Source organism: Tinamus guttatus, unplaced genomic scaffold, assembly GCF_059628265.1.
Source record: "Tinamus guttatus ecotype Peru unplaced genomic scaffold, ASM5962826v1 Tinamus_guttatus_pri_ptg000125l, whole genome shotgun sequence".
Lineage (NCBI taxonomy): Eukaryota > Metazoa > Chordata > Aves > Tinamiformes > Tinamidae > Tinamus > Tinamus guttatus.
The window spans coordinates 6,251,554-6,272,921 of record NW_028288659.1 but is presented as its reverse complement, the minus strand read 5'-3'; the positions used below and the strand labels follow the sequence as shown (position 1 = coordinate 6,272,921).

General features: G+C 41.6%; 1 protein-coding gene across 1 annotated transcript in view; it reads right to left on the bottom strand.

Annotated features, from left to right (window-relative positions):
* Positions 1-21,368, bottom strand: part of TBXAS1 (thromboxane A synthase 1) — a 209,737-nt gene that overhangs the window by 91,573 nt on the left and 96,796 nt on the right. The window contains exon 5 of the mRNA XM_088521625.1: positions 1,199-1,315. Within this exon, the coding sequence (XP_088377751.1) occupies positions 1,199-1,315 (117 nt within the window). The remainder of the gene's footprint in view (positions 1-1,198; positions 1,316-21,368) is intronic.

The window sequence follows — 21,368 nt, the reverse complement described above, 5'->3', positions numbered from 1 at the left end:
TGCCGAAACCTGGAGCTGCATGCTACACCGGTGACCTGCAGTAAGACAGATTAATTTTAGCTAAGGAAATGCAAAAAAAAAAAAAAAAAAAGTCTCTTCTCCTGCCACCCTATTAGCAAGCAATCGCTTGCATATTTAAAAGTCCTGGCGTCTCCAAAATTTCGCGATCAAGCCCGTGACAGAGTAAATGCCCAGGCGCATAACCAATGATATTGTCAGCTCTGATTAATCAGCGATCTTTGCCAGGCTTATGGCCAATTAGAATTTACCATAATAAGGAGGTGACAGCTGGTGTTGCTAAGCAACTGCTGTCTATAGAGCTAAAAGAGCCAGACACATTTAGATGTTACTGTGGATTTCGACAGCGGCATGTCAAAACAACGCGGGCGTCTGCCCAGTGGAAAATTTTTACAACTGAGGACTGGGCACTCCAGTGAGGAGCGCTGCCTTTTCTGAATAAAATACATAGAGGGGTTTTTTGGTTCTTCTTTTTCCTCCCCTGAAAGAGGAGTTCAATCAGTCAATCATTATTCTGCATTTAATTAAGAGATACCGTGTCACTGGACGAGAACTTTTGTTACAGGGTGATGGGTTCCTGTGGCTAAGTAAATGCAGAGACTTCTGTAGGAAATTAGCAGCAGGTCAGCCCAGAGACATTTATTTTCAGTTCGAGGTATTTATCTGGCAATGACATTCTGTTCCAGTGACTTATTTTATTATATGAAAGGATTAAAGAATAAAAGGAGGCGGGGGGGGGGAAGGAGATGGAGAAATGAAAATAGACTGACAGCAGTTCCTGTGTTAACATGAGAGCTGCTGACTCTGCAAATAATGAAAAGCTATGTGCCAATGGGGAGCAATAACCTTTCCTGTACTTCAGCTTACTCCTAAAAGTGAGGGGCTGGGGGAGGCTCTTCCCTGAGTTTGCGATACCTTTATGGACAAGCTGACTTACAGAGAGAAAGATGCAGGAGGATCAAATCCTCACATGAGCTATTCTGAGTTACAATAATCCACAACCAGGACCATGCTGCAGGCACACTCTTCTTGCATGTGCTATTAGGATCTAAATAAATTGGCACAGAGTAACAGGGGTTTTTTTATGTACCCTTAATGCGGAGCGATATAAAATAGATGCTTACACAAAAGGAAACAATTACCTCCGGTAAATAGGACAGCAACACTTTCTACACCTTACCTCTCTCAGTTTGCTCTCGCCAAAGGCTGGGGTCAGCAGGCTCCGGACGTACTTCCATCTATCATCGCGAAGACAAAGGATGCTGTCGAGCATTGGCTTCGAAATCAGGTTCGGCTTCTAAGGCAAAAAAAAAAATTGTGATTCAGGGTTAACACATGCATGACTAGAAGTGCTCTGAACTCTGCATCTCCAAAAGATCAGCCATGAACAGTGTTGCACTGCTGCCCCATGGCAAGGACGATTACAACCAGTCCTGCACACCAACTTCAACATGGATGAGGCAGGAGAAAATTTCTCTTTTGCTGCCTGCATTTCTCCATTGACCGGTTCTTCTAAAAGACCCGGGTCAGTCTAGTGACTCCCTTCTTGGTCTGTTTTGGTTCTGTGATTTCTGACGTTGCCCTGTGATTGCTGGTACTCCCTTGCTGAACCCTGGCTTCTTTTCTCCCTTTCTAAGGTAACTAGTGATAGGACCTGTCAACACTCCCTCCCCGTGCGGCATGAGTGCCAATGTACTGCATGCGGGTGTCGGTGGGGGACACGATTTCTGGTGACAGCTGGTACGTCAGACTGTTACATGCATTTTAAAAATCTTTGGAAAATATGTTGATTAGAGAGCAAGTCCAAGTCCTTACCCTGTGTGTAATGAGCACCCTCACAGCGTTTTTGCCCAGGTAAGAGGTTCTGGCTTGGGACTCCTACAACCTCAGTATCGCTGGTTTGAAGCACTGCCCCAGAGTGCCAGTCCAGACTCTGCTCATGAAGTTCTGTTCCCAAATTTCTCTAGGGATTTGCCAATTTTTAATTCCCCCCAATCAGCTAAGAAATCCTGTTACAGAAAATAGTGATGTTCACCCAAGAGTAAAGAGAGAAAGAAAGACGGAAGAAGAAGCATGTCTGAAAACACCAGACTGTACATCTGGAGGAGGCCTCAGATGTTGAGCCCCATAGCATAGCCATGTTATTGCCAGCTGACATTTTCCGTAATGTTTTTAAAGACCTCCAAAAATGGAAATTCCCTACTTTCCAGACACACTATTCCAGGGCTGGACTACTGTAGACTTCCTTTCTGCAATAACCCACATATATCACAGACTATTATAGCCACTGATCATATTACTATCATCTACCCCAATTAACACCAATTCGTTCAAGGTGTGCTCACAGGTCATGTTATTCAACCCCATTGCTCTCCCCTGGGACTGTTATTGATTGACATCTTTCCCAAGGCATAGTCCCTATAACTTGATGTGGCACCGCAGTCAAGGAAGTATTTCTCTCCACACATCTTGCAGGCTATGTTCCTCTCTATTTGTCCCTGAATACAACATACCACGGCATGACAATGTTGACTCATATCCTGCTTGTGGCTCACTGCAACTCTCGGACTCAATAACTGCTCCCTAGGAAGTTATTTCCCAACCTTTACCTGTGAAGATCCTAAGACTGGTGTACAGGACACATGCTTATTGAACAGCAACCATTCTTTTTATGATTACTTCTCTGATTGATGAAGGTTACTTTGAATTCTAGCTCCTTCTTTAAGAGCATCTCTCACCACTCCCAGCGCAGCACCTTATTCACACTCAGTTATTGCACTCTGCAGGTTATCCTCTAAACCACCAGCAAAAATACCATTGAATGCTTGAAAAGAAGTCACCTGCAGAAACCTGCAAGGTCTATGCTTTCACTTGGACAGTGGATTGCCCCTGACTACTCTCCAAATCATTTCTCCATCAATATTACAAGTGTTGTGCGGACATCTTCAGGCCAGCCACCTTTTAATGCTGGGAGTCCACCTCTGTACCAATACCAGGCTGTACAGAAACATTCACTTGTGTGCAGGAGACCTATTGGCCTACCTGCCCTACAGCCCAGGACAGGCTGTGGCAGTGCAGAGTCCTCTCACTTCTCTCAGGAAGACCCAAACAAACCAATGAAGACACTCTGGCCTTCCCAGTCATCCATTAATCACTTTCACCACGCAACATTTCCTTGCCTCTTTTTGTTCGGTTTTGTTTTTTAAATTACTAATGTACATAGAGAATGAGTCCTTGGCAGCTGTTATACCCCTGGATACCTTTACCTGATTTTGTGGCTTGAGACTTCTGATTTTATTGTCCTTATGTGCTACTCTGCCATCTTTGTCCTTAGAAATCTGACCTGCTTCCCATTCTGTATTAACACCTTCTCCTCGGAGTCAAGGAATTCAGAGCTCGTAACTGAGCTATACAGGTCTTCCATTGCACTTCCTAACTCTCCTTCTTTTTGGAGGAGTTAGCACATAATATCTTTCCTTTAAGGAGCTGCCAGCTCTCCTTAGCACCTCTTTCCCTTACGCTTGCCAGGAATTTTGCTACAGTGCATAAGGCCTGTAAGATGGAGAAGCCTCTTTTGTATTGCAAACAGGCTAATGGGATCGTTTAATACAGTTAGCAACATCACCCAGCGTATTAAACTGAGCTGACACACCAGACCAGCTCTGGGCAAAAACGAGCTGATCTCAGGTAGAAGTGTATGTGATGGGATGTTACACTGAAAGAGGAGACTTGAGTAAGATATTCTTGTCAGGTGACTATCATAAGACACATTTTTATACACAGGCACATTTTTCATGTATACATAGACAATCCTATTTCATGCGATAATAAGGAAAATTTAGGACATGCTGTTAAAGCGCAGGCAGATAGATCTTTTTCTCTGTGTATCCTCTGTAAATAAATGATCTGTTTTCGAATCCATCAGAAGGTGTCTGTTTTGGGGATCAGAAAGGGAGACCAGCGCTTACTGGAGATAACTCAAAGGTAGAGTTGGAAGAAAGAGGCTCTGGATTACAGTAAATGTGCATCACTCTTGAAGACAGTACTCCATCCTAAACTTTGCCCCACTGTTCCTGTGTGATGCTAGGGAAGCCTTTCCCACTAAACCTTGGCTCAGCTCATCACCAAGTGCGTATTCCTTATTTCTTTGGTCCCCAGTTTCAAACCCAGAGGCAGAGATGCCACTGAAATAGGAAGCATGCTCTAATCATGCAGACTGAACTCGTGTAGGCAAATCAGTCCTTGAATTGGCTCCCCCAAAATTAGTATGGTCTTTTGGATCTGTGTTTTAAACCCCTGCCCTCACTCCTGATTTAAAAAGCAGAGATAACACATCAGCTCCTCAGAATTGCTAATGATACATTAACATTTCTGAAGCATTCAGAAACTACAGTGAAAGAAGAGGCTAACAAGGAAATGACCAATTTTGTCTTCCAAGCAAGGTTTAACAGAGTGCAGGGGGAAGGGAAAAAAAAAAAAAAAGGGAATTATAGGGCGACACTTGGAAAAGTATTTGAAATCCTCTCCTAAACCGATGGCTGCCCAATCTGTGCCCCTCTATAAGACCAACACCCTCTGTAAGACAAAGCTCCACTTAAATAATAACAAATAGGATATAACTCTGACTGCATTTGACTTGAAAGCAAACTCCTTTCCTAAAACACAAACATTCACCCTAAAAATGCTCCTAATTACATAATGCTCCTAATTATAAATACATAATTTTATATATTGCATTCACAGAGAGAGACCCAGTTACTTCACAGGCAGTCTGAGCCTGTTAACTGTAATGCTATAACTACGACACTAAGCATAACACTGCCTTTTTAGCACTCCACTTTACATCAGTAATGCTCCCTTAGCATATTTTGGAATATATAGTATTATATACGTTTAAATACTGCAAGAAAGGAAAGACTGTTTTGCCTATAAATTATTTTATTCTGTCTCTTTAAACAAGGTACACAAAAACATGTTTGTGCTTGTTTGAACAGCCTCGGTGTGACTGACGTGTATTGCGGATTTCATTTATCAGGTTTTCCTCATCATTTCTGCAAACACTTTCCTCCTAATTGCATAACCTATGTTACAGGTTCATATAGCAAGAATGAAAATGAATTTGGTATGAGAACGAGCCTGAGGTATCTTAGTGAAAGATGAAGTGTCACCCCTCTCAGAATGGGCAAACTACTAGCTGCATCTGAGAATTTTTGATCCAATAAAAATCATAAAAAATTACCATGTATGGATGCTGTAATATTTTCTAGGGTGGGATTTGAGATTTTAGGCAGCGAAGGAGGTGGCTTTTAAGACAAATGCAACCAGACTCATCTTCCATCTGGCACTACCTAAATACCCAATAACTGCTCTGCACCTCCTTCTTCGGTGTAATCATCCGTCTCCGACTGCACTACTGTAATTCTGAATGAAAACTACCAGCAGCACAGCAATCCGCTGCCGCACGCCTACGCGGAGCTCCCGAGCTTCCACAATCACAAACCTGCCATCAGAAACAACAAAGAAAATCACAGAAATATTTGCTTCCAAACAGATATTTTAAGCACCAGTGCTTTAAAGACAGAAGACAAAACAGCATTTGCAGATGAGCAGCATCTTTGGAGCGGATGCAAGAACTCCCTCCCCATTAAGCTGTTCCTTAGCCTGACCCTTCAGACACAATGATGAGCTTGTTTGTCCTCAGTCATTTGGCTTGTTGGCTACATAAATCAGGCCCGTGACTCCTCCCTGGCTCCCAGGACAAGCAGGAGAGCACACCTCCTGCCCACAAGGTTAAATCACTTTCCCCAAAGAGGATGGCCATGTCCACTGTTTAGTGGTAGCAGTGCATGTTATCTTGATCTGTGCCCAGTGTCTTGACACAGGACAAAATCATGTTAAATAATGTATCAATAGAAGCATCTGCAGGACCTATCCATGCATTCATGTCCCAGACCTGTTTTATCCAGGAGAATAGCTGTAGTCTGGCATGGTACTAGAATCATTTGCACCTTTCTTGGCATTTGTCACCAACGGGCTTGGATGAGCTACTGGCAGCCAGCAACAACTGTCCAGAGCAGGAGCAATGTAATGCCCATACTGGTCTTCTCACAAACGTCCTCATCTTGCTTCATCAGAAAGATGAGAGATGAAACCTTGCAACCAGCTTTAATGCAGCAAGAAATTTTAAGAATGTCCTGAACAAGACATACAGTCACCCATAAAGCCTCCTCTTAGCCCATCAGCTCCAAAAATTACTATATAAGCCACTTGTCTCCAGAGAGCCAGCTGCTAAACTAATCCACATGCTTTGCATATCACAGCATGAAATTGAAATATGGTCCCAGAAATTTTATCTTAGAGAGTTAACCTTCATCACAGTGTGGTGCTACCAGGTTCAAAAACAACCAAAAACGGCATACATTTTTTGGAGGCAACCCTCAACACTGAAAGCCTGATAGAATTTTAAAAAAGAAAGAATCAAACTCTACAGTTCCCAGAAGCCCAGATCCTCACAGTAACTCCACCACTACCCATAGCATTAGCCATACCTAACAAACATCTCCATGCCAGGAGGAACCAATAAGCACGTGAACTGCTTAGATGGTACCAGTAGCAGTGTCATGACACTTACACATCCACACACCATCTCCTCTTCAAAAAAAGTAATGACAACAAGAACAAATCTGAGCGATCTCCAAGTATTCATCTCAGCAAGCCTGCAGTAAGCGGATCACAAAAGTGGGAATGTGGAAGATGTGCCCATGATTTCAACTTGAAAGAAGTTTGGTGAACTCATGAAGTATATTGCTTCAATCTTTCTTGGTATCGGGTAAGAGAAAAAATATGTTTAGTTCTCAATGTTTTCACGACATTCAAAATAGTTTGCGTAGTGGCTTCTGGATAATGAGGACAGCAGTGTATATTATTAACGAAAACAAAACAGTTGTTTTAAACCAGATTTTTTGTAGCTCATTACCACTTCCATCCAGCAGGTTCTTGCTTACACAGATGTTACAGCCTCATCTCTAAAATGCTTATGGCTTTTCTTTAAACAAAGCATGAGATCTTCTCAAAGTCAAAGCAAGATTTGACTCCTTGCCCACAAATGCTGGTTGTCACACCAGGGTAAAAGTCAGGCAAAGTCCACTAAGCCCCATGGCCTACGGTGAGGGAGACCAGTGGGTCCTTTGAACCCACCACCTGCTTCTCACCTGGTAACAGCAGACGTCATTGCTGGTGACAACTGTAAATGCAGGTGCAGTTTCCCCCAAACCAGTTTTCAAAAACTCCACGTGCAGCTTCTCAGCAGCCAGACTCACCTCCTCTCCCAAGTTTGACAGAGTTACTGAAATCAGACCCTGCTGTCTGCTAAAACTGAACACTTTTCTTCACATGCCTTTTCTAAAAGGCCCTCACAGATCATCATTAAGCCTACTTAACTCCAAAAGCTCACGTGGCCTGGCAATTCCATAGAAGTGTCCGGTAAAACTTTTAGCTAAATTGAAACCATTGAGCTTGAGTAGGAAGGGAGAAATTCTCCATGCATTATATATTTTTCTAAGCTTTTAGTTTTTTTCTGGTCATTAAGTGACTTCAGAAAGTGTTCCAAGGGGGAACTGGTTGCAGCCATTAGAACAGCCTACTTCCAGCCTACTGTATAGATCGGACTATAGAAAAGGGTATCTCCAAGCTCAACCCTTTGTTGTCAAGTCAGGGTTTTCAATGACTGACTAATGGCTACTGCTCATCATTACTCATTGCATAAATGACACAGCCAACACCAGCTTACAACTAAATACTGGCTTTCCCCCGCGCTGTGGCAAGCTGCCTGGAAACATCTGTTCTTGTCTTTGCAAACATTTTCTTAAGTCATGGTTTTGTCAATAGAAACCAAAGCGAGTCATTGCTATGAGGTAAATATAGAAATCCGTAAACGCTAAAATAAACACATATGGCCTCCTGCAGTCTGACCTGGACTGATGCAATTCATGCATCATCTTATTTGTTGGTGTAAATGAGATCAAAATTAAGTCTCCCCTCCATCAATTTACATAAACAGAGCAAAATAAATCAACAAATTAATTAACAAATTAATTAGGAGTACTGATATTACAAACTAATTCACCAATACTGTAAACCTGTACTGCATACCCAGTTTCTGCTCTGCTGAGAAGCAGTTTTTAAGCCTAATGTTTTAATCTAGTTTCCAGATGATGTAATTTGCCTACTTAGTGTTGCATAAAGTCGTAACACTATTAAAAGTGCCTCTGTTTATGTATACTTTTGGTAGAGGAAAGGTTGAGAACTGGAATATTGCTTTTAAGGATTGTTAGGAGAACTGGGAGAAAAAGTTTCTGAACATTTTTGGTTCTGCAGATACATTCCTATGTTTTCAATCTATAGTCAATATATGGGACCAGCAGGGGATGCACATATGAACTTGGTGTAGAATGGAAAGCTTGATCTTTTGGTTACATAGAAATTTCATTTACTATTAGTCTGCTCATTCAAGGACAAATTTGCAACACCTCTGGAAATTCTGGATAATGCCGAGAGATTTGAAGTTTTATCCAGCTGCCTATCCTCAAGGCTGCTGTCTGTCATAATCTTGACCCAAATGCCTCGGTCTGCAGTATGCCAGGACTCACAGTGGCCAGTACCCTGAGCACTGAGTTGTCTGAACTGCCACAACCACCATGCAGGAAGAGCCCCGCACGTCCCTAGGGCCTTGCCACCTCCTTCCTCATGGAGGTCACGCTGGGGGAAGAGATGTTAAAGCTGTGATCAGGGATTATTCCCTTACTTCTAACAGAAGAGTGAAGAAAGGCATGGTGGTGATGCCCTTTCATACTGGCATGGAGGGAACTCAGCTCACACACGGGGAAAGAAGTTGCAGTCCCTTCCTGTGGAGGAGGATGGGAAGAAGAATGAGGTAAGAATAACGAAGAAGGAAAGAACGATCATGGCTGGAGCACAGGCTAGTCAAGGCTGGGAAGAAGGATGTTCCTAAACCCTCTGTCCTCAGGGTAAATTTAGCACTAAATTGAGACCAAAATTAGAGCATTCTACATGTGAAAAGAGCTTGCCTTCCAGTTCCTCTCCAATACCTGTTCATATAAAACTATCGTTAGATAAAGATGCACAAGCATTATTTTGTAGTAGTACCTGAAACCTTCTCCTCCCTACTCCAGTTGAGTACTCTAACTACTAGGCTACAGAAATACACTTTTTCTCTACCAGGAATGCTTGAGGACTTACATACAGAGCAGAATAGCTTCAACAGAAAAGGCTAAAAGCACATCTTCCTCAATAATCATATTTAGGCTTTTGGGTAGGGCACTTCCCAGAGTGAAGAGTTATGTGCTTTGAAACCACTTCCAGCAAAGAGCACAAAAATCTCCCTTGCACACTCGACAGATTCTCTTGGCACTGGGGATTGTATATATATGTGTATATATACATATACACACACCAGTATTTTTCATGTATTTCAAATTTTATTGACAACTTCAGTTTGAACTCTTTCACTCAAACATAATGCAGAACTAAAATTACAAAGACAAGGCTAGCTTAAAATGTCAAAATAGTGAGAAACACTAAAAGAAAACACCTGAGTAAGCAGTAAACTGACTAAAAGCTGAGGCTCCTTTTCAAAGGGTTTCTTCCTTTCTTCTAAATTTCTATATAGCACCTGAAAGTCATTCTCCAGCTTCACATTCCCCATAGGACAACATCCTGATACACAAATTACACCGTGAAGTGTCATTTAGCTGATTCGAAACAGAATGTTTGCAGTTAGTTCATCAGACCAAAGAACTCCAGTGCATGTGCCATAAATCCCAAACTAAGTATTTTACCTTTTCTCCCCCGAAGACAACTTCAGTAAAGCAAATAAACTTCAGCTTGTAAAGACTCTTCAAATCTTTCAAAAATATATATGGGCTAAAATTCTATTAAACCAAACTAATGAAAGGAAAGCGCTGTTAAAAATTAAATATGTGGATATCGCTTCCAGTTCAGGAAGTCCAAAAGCCATTGCCAGTAAGAAGTTAGGAGGCTCTATCAAAGGCAACCCTACTCTGCACTAGCCAAGTTCTTTCTCTGAGCATCTGCTGCTGGCCCCTGTCACAGACAGGGCACTGCGTGGCCAAATACGACCATTTTATTTTATTTTGTTTAGTTGACTAATTTTAGTTTTCTTTTGGAAAGTTGTTCAGAGAGAAAACTCCAGTTCAGCCATAATGGCACCATAACAAGCTGTCAACAAATCACATTTACACTATAGTGTTAACTGAACAATTTGAATTCCTGTCCTGCTACCTCACATTTGTTTTAATGCATTATGTGTATATTTAGGCATCAGGAAAATCAAACTTTGTATTTTAAGGTCTCCACATCTATTTGTGAAAACACTAACACACTTCCCTGATCCCCTGATAGCTGCTTTAGTTACTCATTTATTTGTCCCTCCAGAAGAGCTGGGATCTAAACCTTTTGAGTAGCTGCATTGCACACTTCGGGCTTTTTACCTTCCAAGATTTCACATTTGTGATTTTTTGTTTGCTTGAAGCAGGTAAAACCAAACCAAAAGAAAAGACTTCTAATTTAACAAAGCATGTCAAAATATACCTATACAAAAGAGCATTTATTCACTTGACTCTCATACAAATTCATTTGAATACATAAAAAGCTGTGACCAGACCGTCCTTAATATCATTCTTTTCAATTCCTTCAAAGAGAGCAGATAAAATACTCCAGTGAGTACCAGCAAGTACCTTGCTCAAAATAACACCACCAGCTATTTTCGCTTTCTCAAACCTCCAAGGCTTGCAATAGCAATAGCAAGCAGGGCAGACCGTGAGGCTGAAAGCACCTCACCACATCTTGCAATTGCCTCTGTCACAAACTCAGGGTTCTACAATCTCCAGCAGGTTTCTTAACGTAACTGCCTGCAGAAGCTAGTGATCTGCAGAGGACTGTCACCAGAGCAATGCTTTTTCAGTGAGCTTCCATGGTCTTTAATAACTTCTTACTGAGTTGGTGCTAGCTGAGATTCTTCAGAGGCTTATAAACTTAAGCAGTTTGGTGAGACTGTCAAAGTGTTTTCTATATCCAGCCCTTACACCAGAGGAAACAAAGTCAAAGAAAAGGACATTTGGGTTTTTGGGTTCTTTTTTTTTTTTTTTCTACAATGGAAAAATAATCTTCTTCCTTATGCTTCTCCTCAGAAATGGCTAGACCATGTTGACTGAAAAAAAATCTACATGGAAAACATTAACTGAAGCAGTTGAAGTTTGATAAACCACCAAAAGCTAAATATTGTAATGGAAAGCATTGGGCAGCTCTCATTACAGACTGCACCATTACCTCTGCTACTGTAGAGCTCCTCCACAATTGAGGAAATACTAGTATAGTCCTGCTTGCAAAAAAACAGGATTGAAGGTCAGTGACTGGTTAAACTGGGATGTTCCTGAGCTATTGTTAAATTATTCAGAATTATTTTAGGAAAGCAGCATAACAAAAGTGCAAGAGTGCAGTTTTAGCTTCATCTAAATGCGCATACTGAGAATGGAAAAGGAAGTGATGAAAATGTCCTTTGCAATTGCCTTGAAAAGGGGAAAAGGAATGTCTTGTGTATTTTAAACTTTAAATTAATCTAGTAGAGCAGAGCAGTGCAAGATAGTTCTTGTTTTTATGACTTATTTCCCCAAATCCTTTCTGCAAGGCCCAATATGAGAGGAAAAGGAGGAAGCAGGATATTATTTCAGTAAAGAATGCAGCTTTTTTAGTGCCTATTGCTTAGTAGTAGAGAGGAGACTGGCAGGAGTAAATAATTAACATTGATCAACAATTTCTTTTTTTTTTTTTCTTTCCTTGCTCCAGGATAGCTGTTTCCTGATCCGTGTACATATATATTGCTGAATACGTGCCCGTGTACCTAAATGAAGCCCATGAAAATGAGCAGCGGCCGGGACTGCTCAGAGCTGGGAGCTCTTGTTAAACTGGAGAGCATGGGACAAGGCCACAAGTGCAAATGAGCCCAAAGAGTAATAAGAAGGTGCTGTGAAGCTTGAAGCAAGATTTCGCTTGCAGGTGGCTCAGTCCTGCACCTGCGAGACACCCGGCAGCTCTTCCATCTCCCCCACAGCGTTGGACCACCCAACTATGAGCTCTCAACTGTTTATAACAAATGGTGCCAAGATAGGCGGTTGCTACATAAACAAAGACAAATTCTCACTGGAGACTCAAACGAGACCAACCGGGTCATTTTTCAGTTATGAGCCGTAAGATTTATAGCCACGACTTAGTGCTAAGGAGCGTGCAGTCTATAAATGCCCCTTCTCATGGAGTTCCTACTCTTGCAGGATGAACGTTTCGTACAGTAGGACCACAACTAGCAGAGAGTGGCATGAAATTTTTACCCACGCAAAAGCTATCAGACATGAGGTAATTTTTTTGCAAAGACTAGACAAGAGTGTTCCAGTCTACGGTCTGATAACTGCTGAAAAAAACAGCTGCAGCAATTGGAGATGCCACTTACCCCATCCACTGATCCTCGCCCCCCACGCTATGCCACACTGCCGTTGCAATGGCAGAAAGGCCCTGTGAGTGCTGGTCATCTGTGTCAGGGCAAAGCCAGGCTGCACTCTTGAGACTGAGAAGCTCTGAGTTAAACAGATCGACTCAAATAGGAAATGAGCAGAGTCTTTGCCCGAAACTTGTTCACAACCATTTTACATTGCTTAACACATTGTTATGAACTTTAATGAGGATAGCGTGAAGTATGTATAGTTTTATGCTATGCTAAATAAACAAAGAATTGGAAGCAGAGGCACTGGAATCCCTCAAGAACACAAACAACTCATTTTTTATTTTGATCCCAAACAGAGAGCTTGCCTCAGCACCGTCAGCCCGAGTTTGTACTTTCCAGCATGCTAGTAGCTTTAAAACAGGTATTAAACACCTGCATGCTTACCTGCTCTCAATAAAGGTATAGAAAAGCCACATACTTGCCTTCAGTTTCAGATCAGTACTTGGCACTTTAGGCCCTTCGTTCTGGACTGGTTTTTAGTTTGAATTATATCGATACATCAACTTCTTTCCGTGGTGATTTGCTCTTTGCACAACTACATTCAGGATAGCAGTGGCTCATGGCACTCAGTGTATATAGCCAGTATCACGGCAATGCAGAAGGTCATCCTAGAGGGAGTCCCAGTCTGAGCTGGTTTGGCTCTACTGGGGATGATCTGTGCAGTGCGCTAGGTAAGAACATTATCCTGATATCTTAAAGAGGGAAAAAGAAACCCGTTATTTAAATTCTAAATATAAATGTAAAGGCAGGTAAATGGATTAAGCTATCAGAAGGAGTGGCTAGAGAGAGGCTTTCAACTTTATTTCCATTAATCTTGGTATGGAATGTTATGCTTTTTAAAGCCACTTCTACTTAAAAGTAAAAGCTTCCAAAGTTTAATACAGCAATGCCCATTTATACCACTTAAGTCTCACTGAACAAGAAAGAATCTCACATGTGCCAGTTCCAAAACCTACTTGTATCACATTAGAAACAAAAATGTTGTCCATTAAGTCACCTGTATATCTAGTATGTAACAGATGCAGGGGGAAACAGATTTATACCCAAAATAGCCATGAGGAAAAATGATGCCTAGATGCAACCCCTGGCTCTGGGAGTCATCACAGCAGCGGGTTACTGGATAGGCCTGAGGGAAGACAGACTTTGTCCATCTTGCTATGACTCCACTCTCCAGCCTCTGCTACTGGCCAGCTTGGTGAAGTGAGTAGCCATCGGGGCTACCCAGATCTTAGGTAATGACACGGGACACGTTATGAAATGCCACTGGCAAAGGCCACAATGGGTTACTCTCTCACCAGAGGTTTCAAACGGACAATTTTGTTCACAAGTGGGCAAGCAACCTCCAAAAGGATCAAGACACAGAAACAAAACAAAGCCTCAACTCTGAATGCTCTGATCGACGAAGGTCTGAGCATCTACCAATTCTGGAAAATGAAGCAAAGTAATTACTCCTCTCCTCTCCACAAAACCAGGCTGGGAAAAGCAGGAACCAGAGGGCATGACACTCTGTAGCAGGAACAGGGAAAAGAAACAAAGCCAATTTGCTACTGAAAATGAGTGTTTCATAGGTCATAAATAGGGGGTTATCTAAACGTGCTGTTATTAGGATGAATAGGCTTCAGAAAAAATAACTCTGCATATTGCTGAATACATAGAAGTTCAACTTCCTTTTGGAAAGCAGCAGAACAACAGAAATCAAAGGTCAGGACCAGCAAGGCTAGCACAAACTGCATCCCCACTGCTGCACCACACGGATCACAGCTCCTCACATAGCACGGCCAGCTGAGGACAGGATTAGATAAGGAAGCAATACTGAACTTAAACAGGAAAAAAATATTTATCACTCTTAAAATTTCACACACACCATCCACCATTAAAACAGATTCTTTAAATAAGGATGAGAGTCCTGGGAATGGAGAGTCCCTTCCTGTCTGTACGTGTTGTTTTTCTTTAGAGCTGAAGAAAAGATGCAACAGAAACGGTAAATAAATAGCCAGTATAAGTCAGATGAAACATTGGCTCCAAAGACTGCTTTTGGCCTGAATAGAAAGATATGCTTTCATCCTGTTTTGACTATGCTCATACGTTTACCTAACATAATTGGATGTAGTTAATATTGCAGCAGCCTTCAAGCAGCGCACATTTCCCTCATTAGTGGGTATAAAGCCTTAATGATATCTCCTGTGCTGCAGAAAAGCCCAGCGTAGGCTTTAAAAGTGATTGGCAAGTTTCAACAAGATTCTGCTGGGGGAGGGGAAAGGAAAGGAAAAAACTCGTAAAACTCTGTTCTTGTTTTCCTCAGTCATTTAGAAAATTTTGCAGAACGACAAGGGAAAAAAAGGCCGGGGTATAGAAGCAGACAAGGATGATTCCAAAAGTTGATCCTACAGCAACTCCAAGAAACATAAGAAAGAAATAGTGAGTGGGCAGAAAGAGTGACTCTACCCTCACACATATCTGCAGCACACTGAGACATGCATCCTGCTCCCTACACACCCAGTGTTCTGACAAAAACAAGCGCACAGGCACAGAGTGTTGCCAAATCAGCATCTTCCTACACCTGCAGCAAAAGCACCTTTTTGTAGTTTCATTATGCAGTATTTTGGAGGCCTTCTTTTATTTTCTTTAAATCTCAATAGACTTGGCAGGGAAGCCTTGCATCTAAGAAACAGCATGTCACAATACACCATTAACTAAGTACATGCAAAGGGCTTGGGTTTTTGTTGTTTGTTTTGTTTTGTTTCTGTTATTGACTAATTTTGACCATTTTCCAGGATCAGAAATTTCACAGCCTGCTTTAGTTTCAAAGGAGGCATAATTATGTACAGCTGTATTCCGTATTTCTTAACTGCCTTGAACAATCAGTGAAAGGGAGATTTGCACACATTATCAGTCACTATCATTAGTGCTGTAAAGTACGTAATCCATCTGGTGTTCTCATGTCTACCTAAGAGCAGGTATTGAACCAACACTGGCTGCACTATAATAGCATAAGGAAAGATCATTAAAGACAAATGAAACAACGCAGCAACCCGAGACCTTTCTCGATGCCATATTGCCCTTGCGGTTCTGCAAAGCACTTCTCATATTTACAGGCACAGAGAGGGGAGAATTAAAAATGTAAATTTCCCCTCCGCGCCGCTTTGCAGCCTTCCTCACAGAAGAAGTCTCTGGGTACCATGGTGATGGCAGCAGCCCATTAGTAACTCAAAGAAAGACTTAGGGATGGATTCAGATACTTGGATCCATGCTGAAAGATAACTCACACCGCACACATCCTGTAACGGTGACATGACTCTGCATCTCAACGTGAGGCACCGTCTCGACCCACCGATTCATCACGTCTTCTTAGGGGAAACAAGAGAAAAGAGGGGAGTTGTTTTCGAGCCTGCCCACCTCCTTGCAGTCAAACACAGTGCTTTTTATATTGCTGAGGGTGATGTCCCGTAACAGCTGAAAACAGATAGCCCCTGCCCTTTGTAATTCCAGAGAAGAGCTATGATATGCAAAAACGAGAAGTTTTTATTGGTGTGTCCCATCTGCATACAACCCATCTGCTTCTGCTGTCACTGCTCGTCCATCACACAGAAGGAATCAGCTCTTTTTATTTGCTGTCCTACCCGGAGATGGGAAAAATACTGTTTTTCTCTTCCTCGAGTAGAAATTCGTACATCATAGGCAAGCAAATTAGTGTGGTCTGGACAATAATATATCAGGCTGTTCAAACGGCATCATGCCAAGACGCATGGCTTGCTCCAAGCCCCGCGATGCTGTGGGGCACGCTGACCCCTGCGACGAGGGCTCCCCCACTGCAACACAGCCCAGCAGCAGATACAGCTGCCCCACAAGCACACAGCCCCAGGCAAGGGGGCAACCTGATAACAAACCTTTCTAGAACAACAGGCCACCCAAGCAACCCCTCCAAGAAAACGAAACACCAGCGAGAGGTGCTCCCCTTCAACAGGAGGTCTTTCCAAGTCAGTCAACTGCACTATCCTTTCATGCTCTAAAAGACATACTTAAGTAGAGTCAGCATTTTTTAATTGCTTGCTTGTAAGCTGTTCTGTGGCACTCAGAACTATCCCTATCAGTATCTTCTTAAACCTTCAGGAATTTGTCTTTATCAAATGCCTAAATGCATGACAAGAACCGCTGTTAAGCCACTTTACCAAGTAGGGTGTAGAAAGACAAGGCTCCAAATTAAGGAAATGTTTCCCTTCTGAACAGACTATTAATAAACATACCAAGGTAAATATACACAGACGACCCAACTGAATTAAATAAGAGATAAGAACTAAGCAAATGCTAACATCTTTCCTGTGAGTAGTAATCAGCATAGAGAAGTCAGATGTCCAAGTTAAGTACAAATGAGCTTTCTCACATTACGGGACTGAGATTTCCCCTTCTGAGTCAGCCTTACAAAAGCAAAATGACAAAAAACAGAAGAGAAGATAATCCACAAAATACAGACAAGTCATTTGAATCTGCTAACACCCAAAAATAGTAAAATTAATATTAACAAATATTTCAAAAGAGAAAATTACTTCAAATGAAAAGAACCACGTTTTTCAATAAAATTTTTTCCTCTTCAATTCTGTAGCTTCTTTTTTCTTTTATTTCCAACTATTTGAATCAGCAAATATATCAAAACACAACCTTTTGCCATCAGTTCTAAAGTACTTACATTCTCTCTAATGATAATGTTCAGATGGAAATTCCCAACATACTCTTCAACATTTGTTAAGGTGACAAAGCACTTCCTAAACGATTTGCTCTTGTGAGCACAGGAATTCTGTAGCAAAGCCAAAAACTGAGCTCAGAACGAGAGCCCTAATCACAAAAACAGACTTCAGTTCACTGGGATTCAGATAATCAGGTAGTCCCAAGAACATATTCTACTTATATGTTAAGCCTTTCTTTAGGCTAACTGAAGCCAAAGTCTGATTAATTTTACAGTCAATAGCTGTGATCATTTGACAACATTAGTTTTGTGCTATTAGCTGCAGCAGATGGGGAATAAGGGGCAATTTGTTGTGCATGCATAAAAAGGCATACATAGCCTGAAAGAAATGACCCTCTCAATATTTATTATATTAATTTTTAAAGTGTCTATTGCAAACATATGCACTACTACTTTAAAACATTTAAACAAAACTGCGTATAATCACTCAGAAATGTTAACCGTCAAGCTCTGAAAGCAAGACGAGGAAAGAAAAGAAGAAACCCTGAATTAAAAAGGTATTTTAAAAGGTGGCAGAGGGGGCAAAATGTATACATTTACATTGACTATGAATGTATTTTATGCTATGAATGTATTTTACTACCACAAAGTGCCACAAAGGCACTTTGGGGAAAGCAATGTCACCTGCACAGCCCAGGGCCATGGGGACAAGTGAAAGGCTGAAGGGCCCCTGCTCCGCTCCCTGGCAGGCAGGGGCTGGCACTGGAAAATCTCTCAGACCTGCAGGTTTGTACAATCATGTGAGCACGATTGTACAAAAGCACCCAGAAATATGGAGTCAAACAAATTAATATTAAACAGTTAAGTGATGTACAGCCAAGCACATTCTCCGCTACCATAATTCCCTTTACATAAAGATGCCATACCGGCCAAGATTTCAAACCAGCTATGATTGAGCAGCTGCAAGAAACTGCTAGGCAAAAAAAAAAAAAAAAAAAGTGAATCTTAATAAATTCACTGCTTGGACACCTTTTCACTTATCCTTGTAAGGCACAGAATGATCTTTGGAAGCACTGAATATTCTCAGCTCAATGAGACTGAGCCTTGCTGTACACGTGGTAGGATCGGTGCTCGCTTGGTTTTGTCCTACAAAGAGAGGAGGTAAAACAGGGCAGTTCAGAAGGACAGAGGACTGCACATGCAAGGCACTGCCTGACAGCAGATGCAAATACTTTTTTGCACCCCAAAGGGAAACACCACTATCACTGTGGTATGTATAAAAACGCACATTTTGTAAAATTCCCCTAAGACGAGGCACAGTTGTTGCCTGCAAGGGTCTAATGAAGATGTCCAGAAGTTTTAGCATTTCCTCAAGCCAAGAAGAGAACCAAACTCAAACACGCATCTATATGCATCCATAAGTAAATACAAGTATACATGTGTGCACACATGCAGGTGTAAATGACTCATTCTGAAACAAGTTGGGTCCAGAAGCCTTAGCTAAGTCGACTTGCATACGCAGTCTTAACCAACAGAAAACAAGATGAAAAAAAGGGAAAATGAAGAATAATATCTTAAAAAGACAGAAGGCACTAAAACTTAAACCACCACCCTTCACTCTATTGGCTCAGAAAAACAGCTTGTTTTTAAAGCTAAAGATTAAAATGAAATTATTAACTCATGGTGGAACATCACTTGTGTACAATCAGATTAAAGGATGGGGGGAAAAAAAGGATGTTGTGATGTATTACATTATTTTTCCCTCTTGCTTAAATTTCTTGAATCGTTTCCCAAATATTGACTTACCCATTGCCATTCTGTGCATCACTGCTGCTCCAAACCATGCCCCCAGGCACAGGTGAGCCTCTAAGAAAGCACACCAGGCAGCTGTTACAAACTGAGCTTATGGCATTTTGCAACAACAGTTTGGAAATAAACTAAGAATTCCCCATGAGACAATGATGATGCCATTGCCACAACAGGAAATAATCCTATGACATTTAATTTGAAGAAAACATTTATAAGCTAAATAAGCAAGGGTTCGAGGTCAAGACAGCGTGTATGTGTGTCTTTGGCAACAGTAAACAACATTTGTTCCTTAACTATTTTTAAATGACATGTCTCCAAATGAATATTTTAGTGGTTTTATTTTTCAAAACAAAAACCATGTTGTGAGAGAGGGACTGAAGAAAAGCCCATGCCGTAAGCCAGGGCTTGCATATGGGTTTGGATACACAATTGAATTTTTGTGTTCACTGAATTACAGCGCAGCAGCTTGGCAGCTGCACGCCGGCATTGTGCATACTGTGAAAACTAAGGCAGAACGTGTCAAGTAAAACCCCCTGCAAGACACGTGCAAAAGGCCCAGCGCGTGCACACAGGGACAGAGCAGATGTGTTTTCGTGCCGTCGTGCATTGCGGCCCCGCTCCGGGAGGCACCATCAATGTCAGTCACCACAGGGGCACCTGAAGTTGATGCAGCTCCACTGATTTACGTTAGCTACAGACCTGACCCAAAATGTGGGTGCAGCTTTTGAGCGTGCAATATGCACACGCACGTTTCACGCCGCTGCTCTATCCTCAAACCAGAGATGAGAAAGAGCAGCTGACGCAGTGGTAGGTAGGCCAGCCATCACGGCCCATCGCTGAACAAGAGCTGCTTCTCACTGAACTACTAGTTTCCACGTGCGTTAGCTGTAACCACACCAGTACAGCTCTGACTCCGGAGTCAGACAAACCTTGACTAGCCAGTATCTACCTCTGCCGTAGGGCTCACTGATCCACTTTCTTGCAAAGAGCTTGGCCTGCAGCTTCTGAAACAATTTGTCATTTAAGTGACAGACCACCTGGGTAACTGCACTATCTCCCTTCAAATTGCTACGTCGGGACATTCTTCTCTTACGTTTTTAAACGTACACTTTAACGATTCCCAAGCACCAATTCAAAAATAAATTTTCAATGCAGAAATTAAAACCAATCTGAAAACGCATTATGTATCATTATCTTGCCTGGCAGAATACAACAAACGTCGTAAACTTGTCTCGCACAACACTGCAATGCAACTAAAAAGGTTAAGAAACAGTGTTAGTGCTCTTAAAAGAAATCTTCTATTCAAGAGACAATTTACCGTGCATATGAGAAGAAGGTATCATTTACTGCAGCAGAGCTCTGCCTAGAGTTCTGGCTGAGGTTTCCATGGTTAACATAAATTAAAATGAATTCCATATTTTCTTTTGGCAGAAGGTATATAAACTAATTTTCATCTTTTCTTCTCAGACTATAATTAAAAACATAGAGGAAAGCCTTCATACCCCTCAAGTATGAGGGTACATTACACTAGACATTTTTGTTTTTAAATGGTTACAATGCTCACCTTAATCAAGTAAAAAATTAAGTGGAAAAATAAGAGGTCGTTATTGCCTTCCTGTGATTATACGGCTAATGCTAAAATATACCCCATGCTTACAGGGAAATAACAGCCTCCATGCTAGACTTAGTTGCTTATTAAAATAATGAAGTGAACCTTAATGCAGACTTCATCTGCAGCCACCAAATACTTCTGTCATAAGAATTACTGATCACTAACTCAAAAACAATAGAAGGCTGCAAGGGAACTTAAATAGTTCTTTACAGGACAGTTCTTTACATTCAAAGGATATTCTTAGTGGAGATGTGAGATGTATAATATCACGGGGAAATATAAATGTATAAAATAAACAATAGCTTGGCTTCTGTTCACATGCAAAATCTAGTCTGTCATTATAACGAGCGAGCAGGTAGGCCCAATGGGGAAAACATTCCTAAGTGGACTAGGTCCCTCTGGATGTGGAGGCAGAGGACAAGATGCTGCTATTTCCACAGCTGTCATTCCAGTATAGACATCCCTATTCAGCATGAACATAACCAATTAATCCAGCATCTGGTGATATTGCCTTGATATTACTGGAAAAAAATCACGTTAATCTACTCAAAATCACTGCCAGTACCAGTACAGCCATAATAATGTCCCTCGAAGGCCGAAAGAATGCCATGCCAGCTTCCTTCTAGCACAAAAAGGTAAAACATTCATAATTTCAA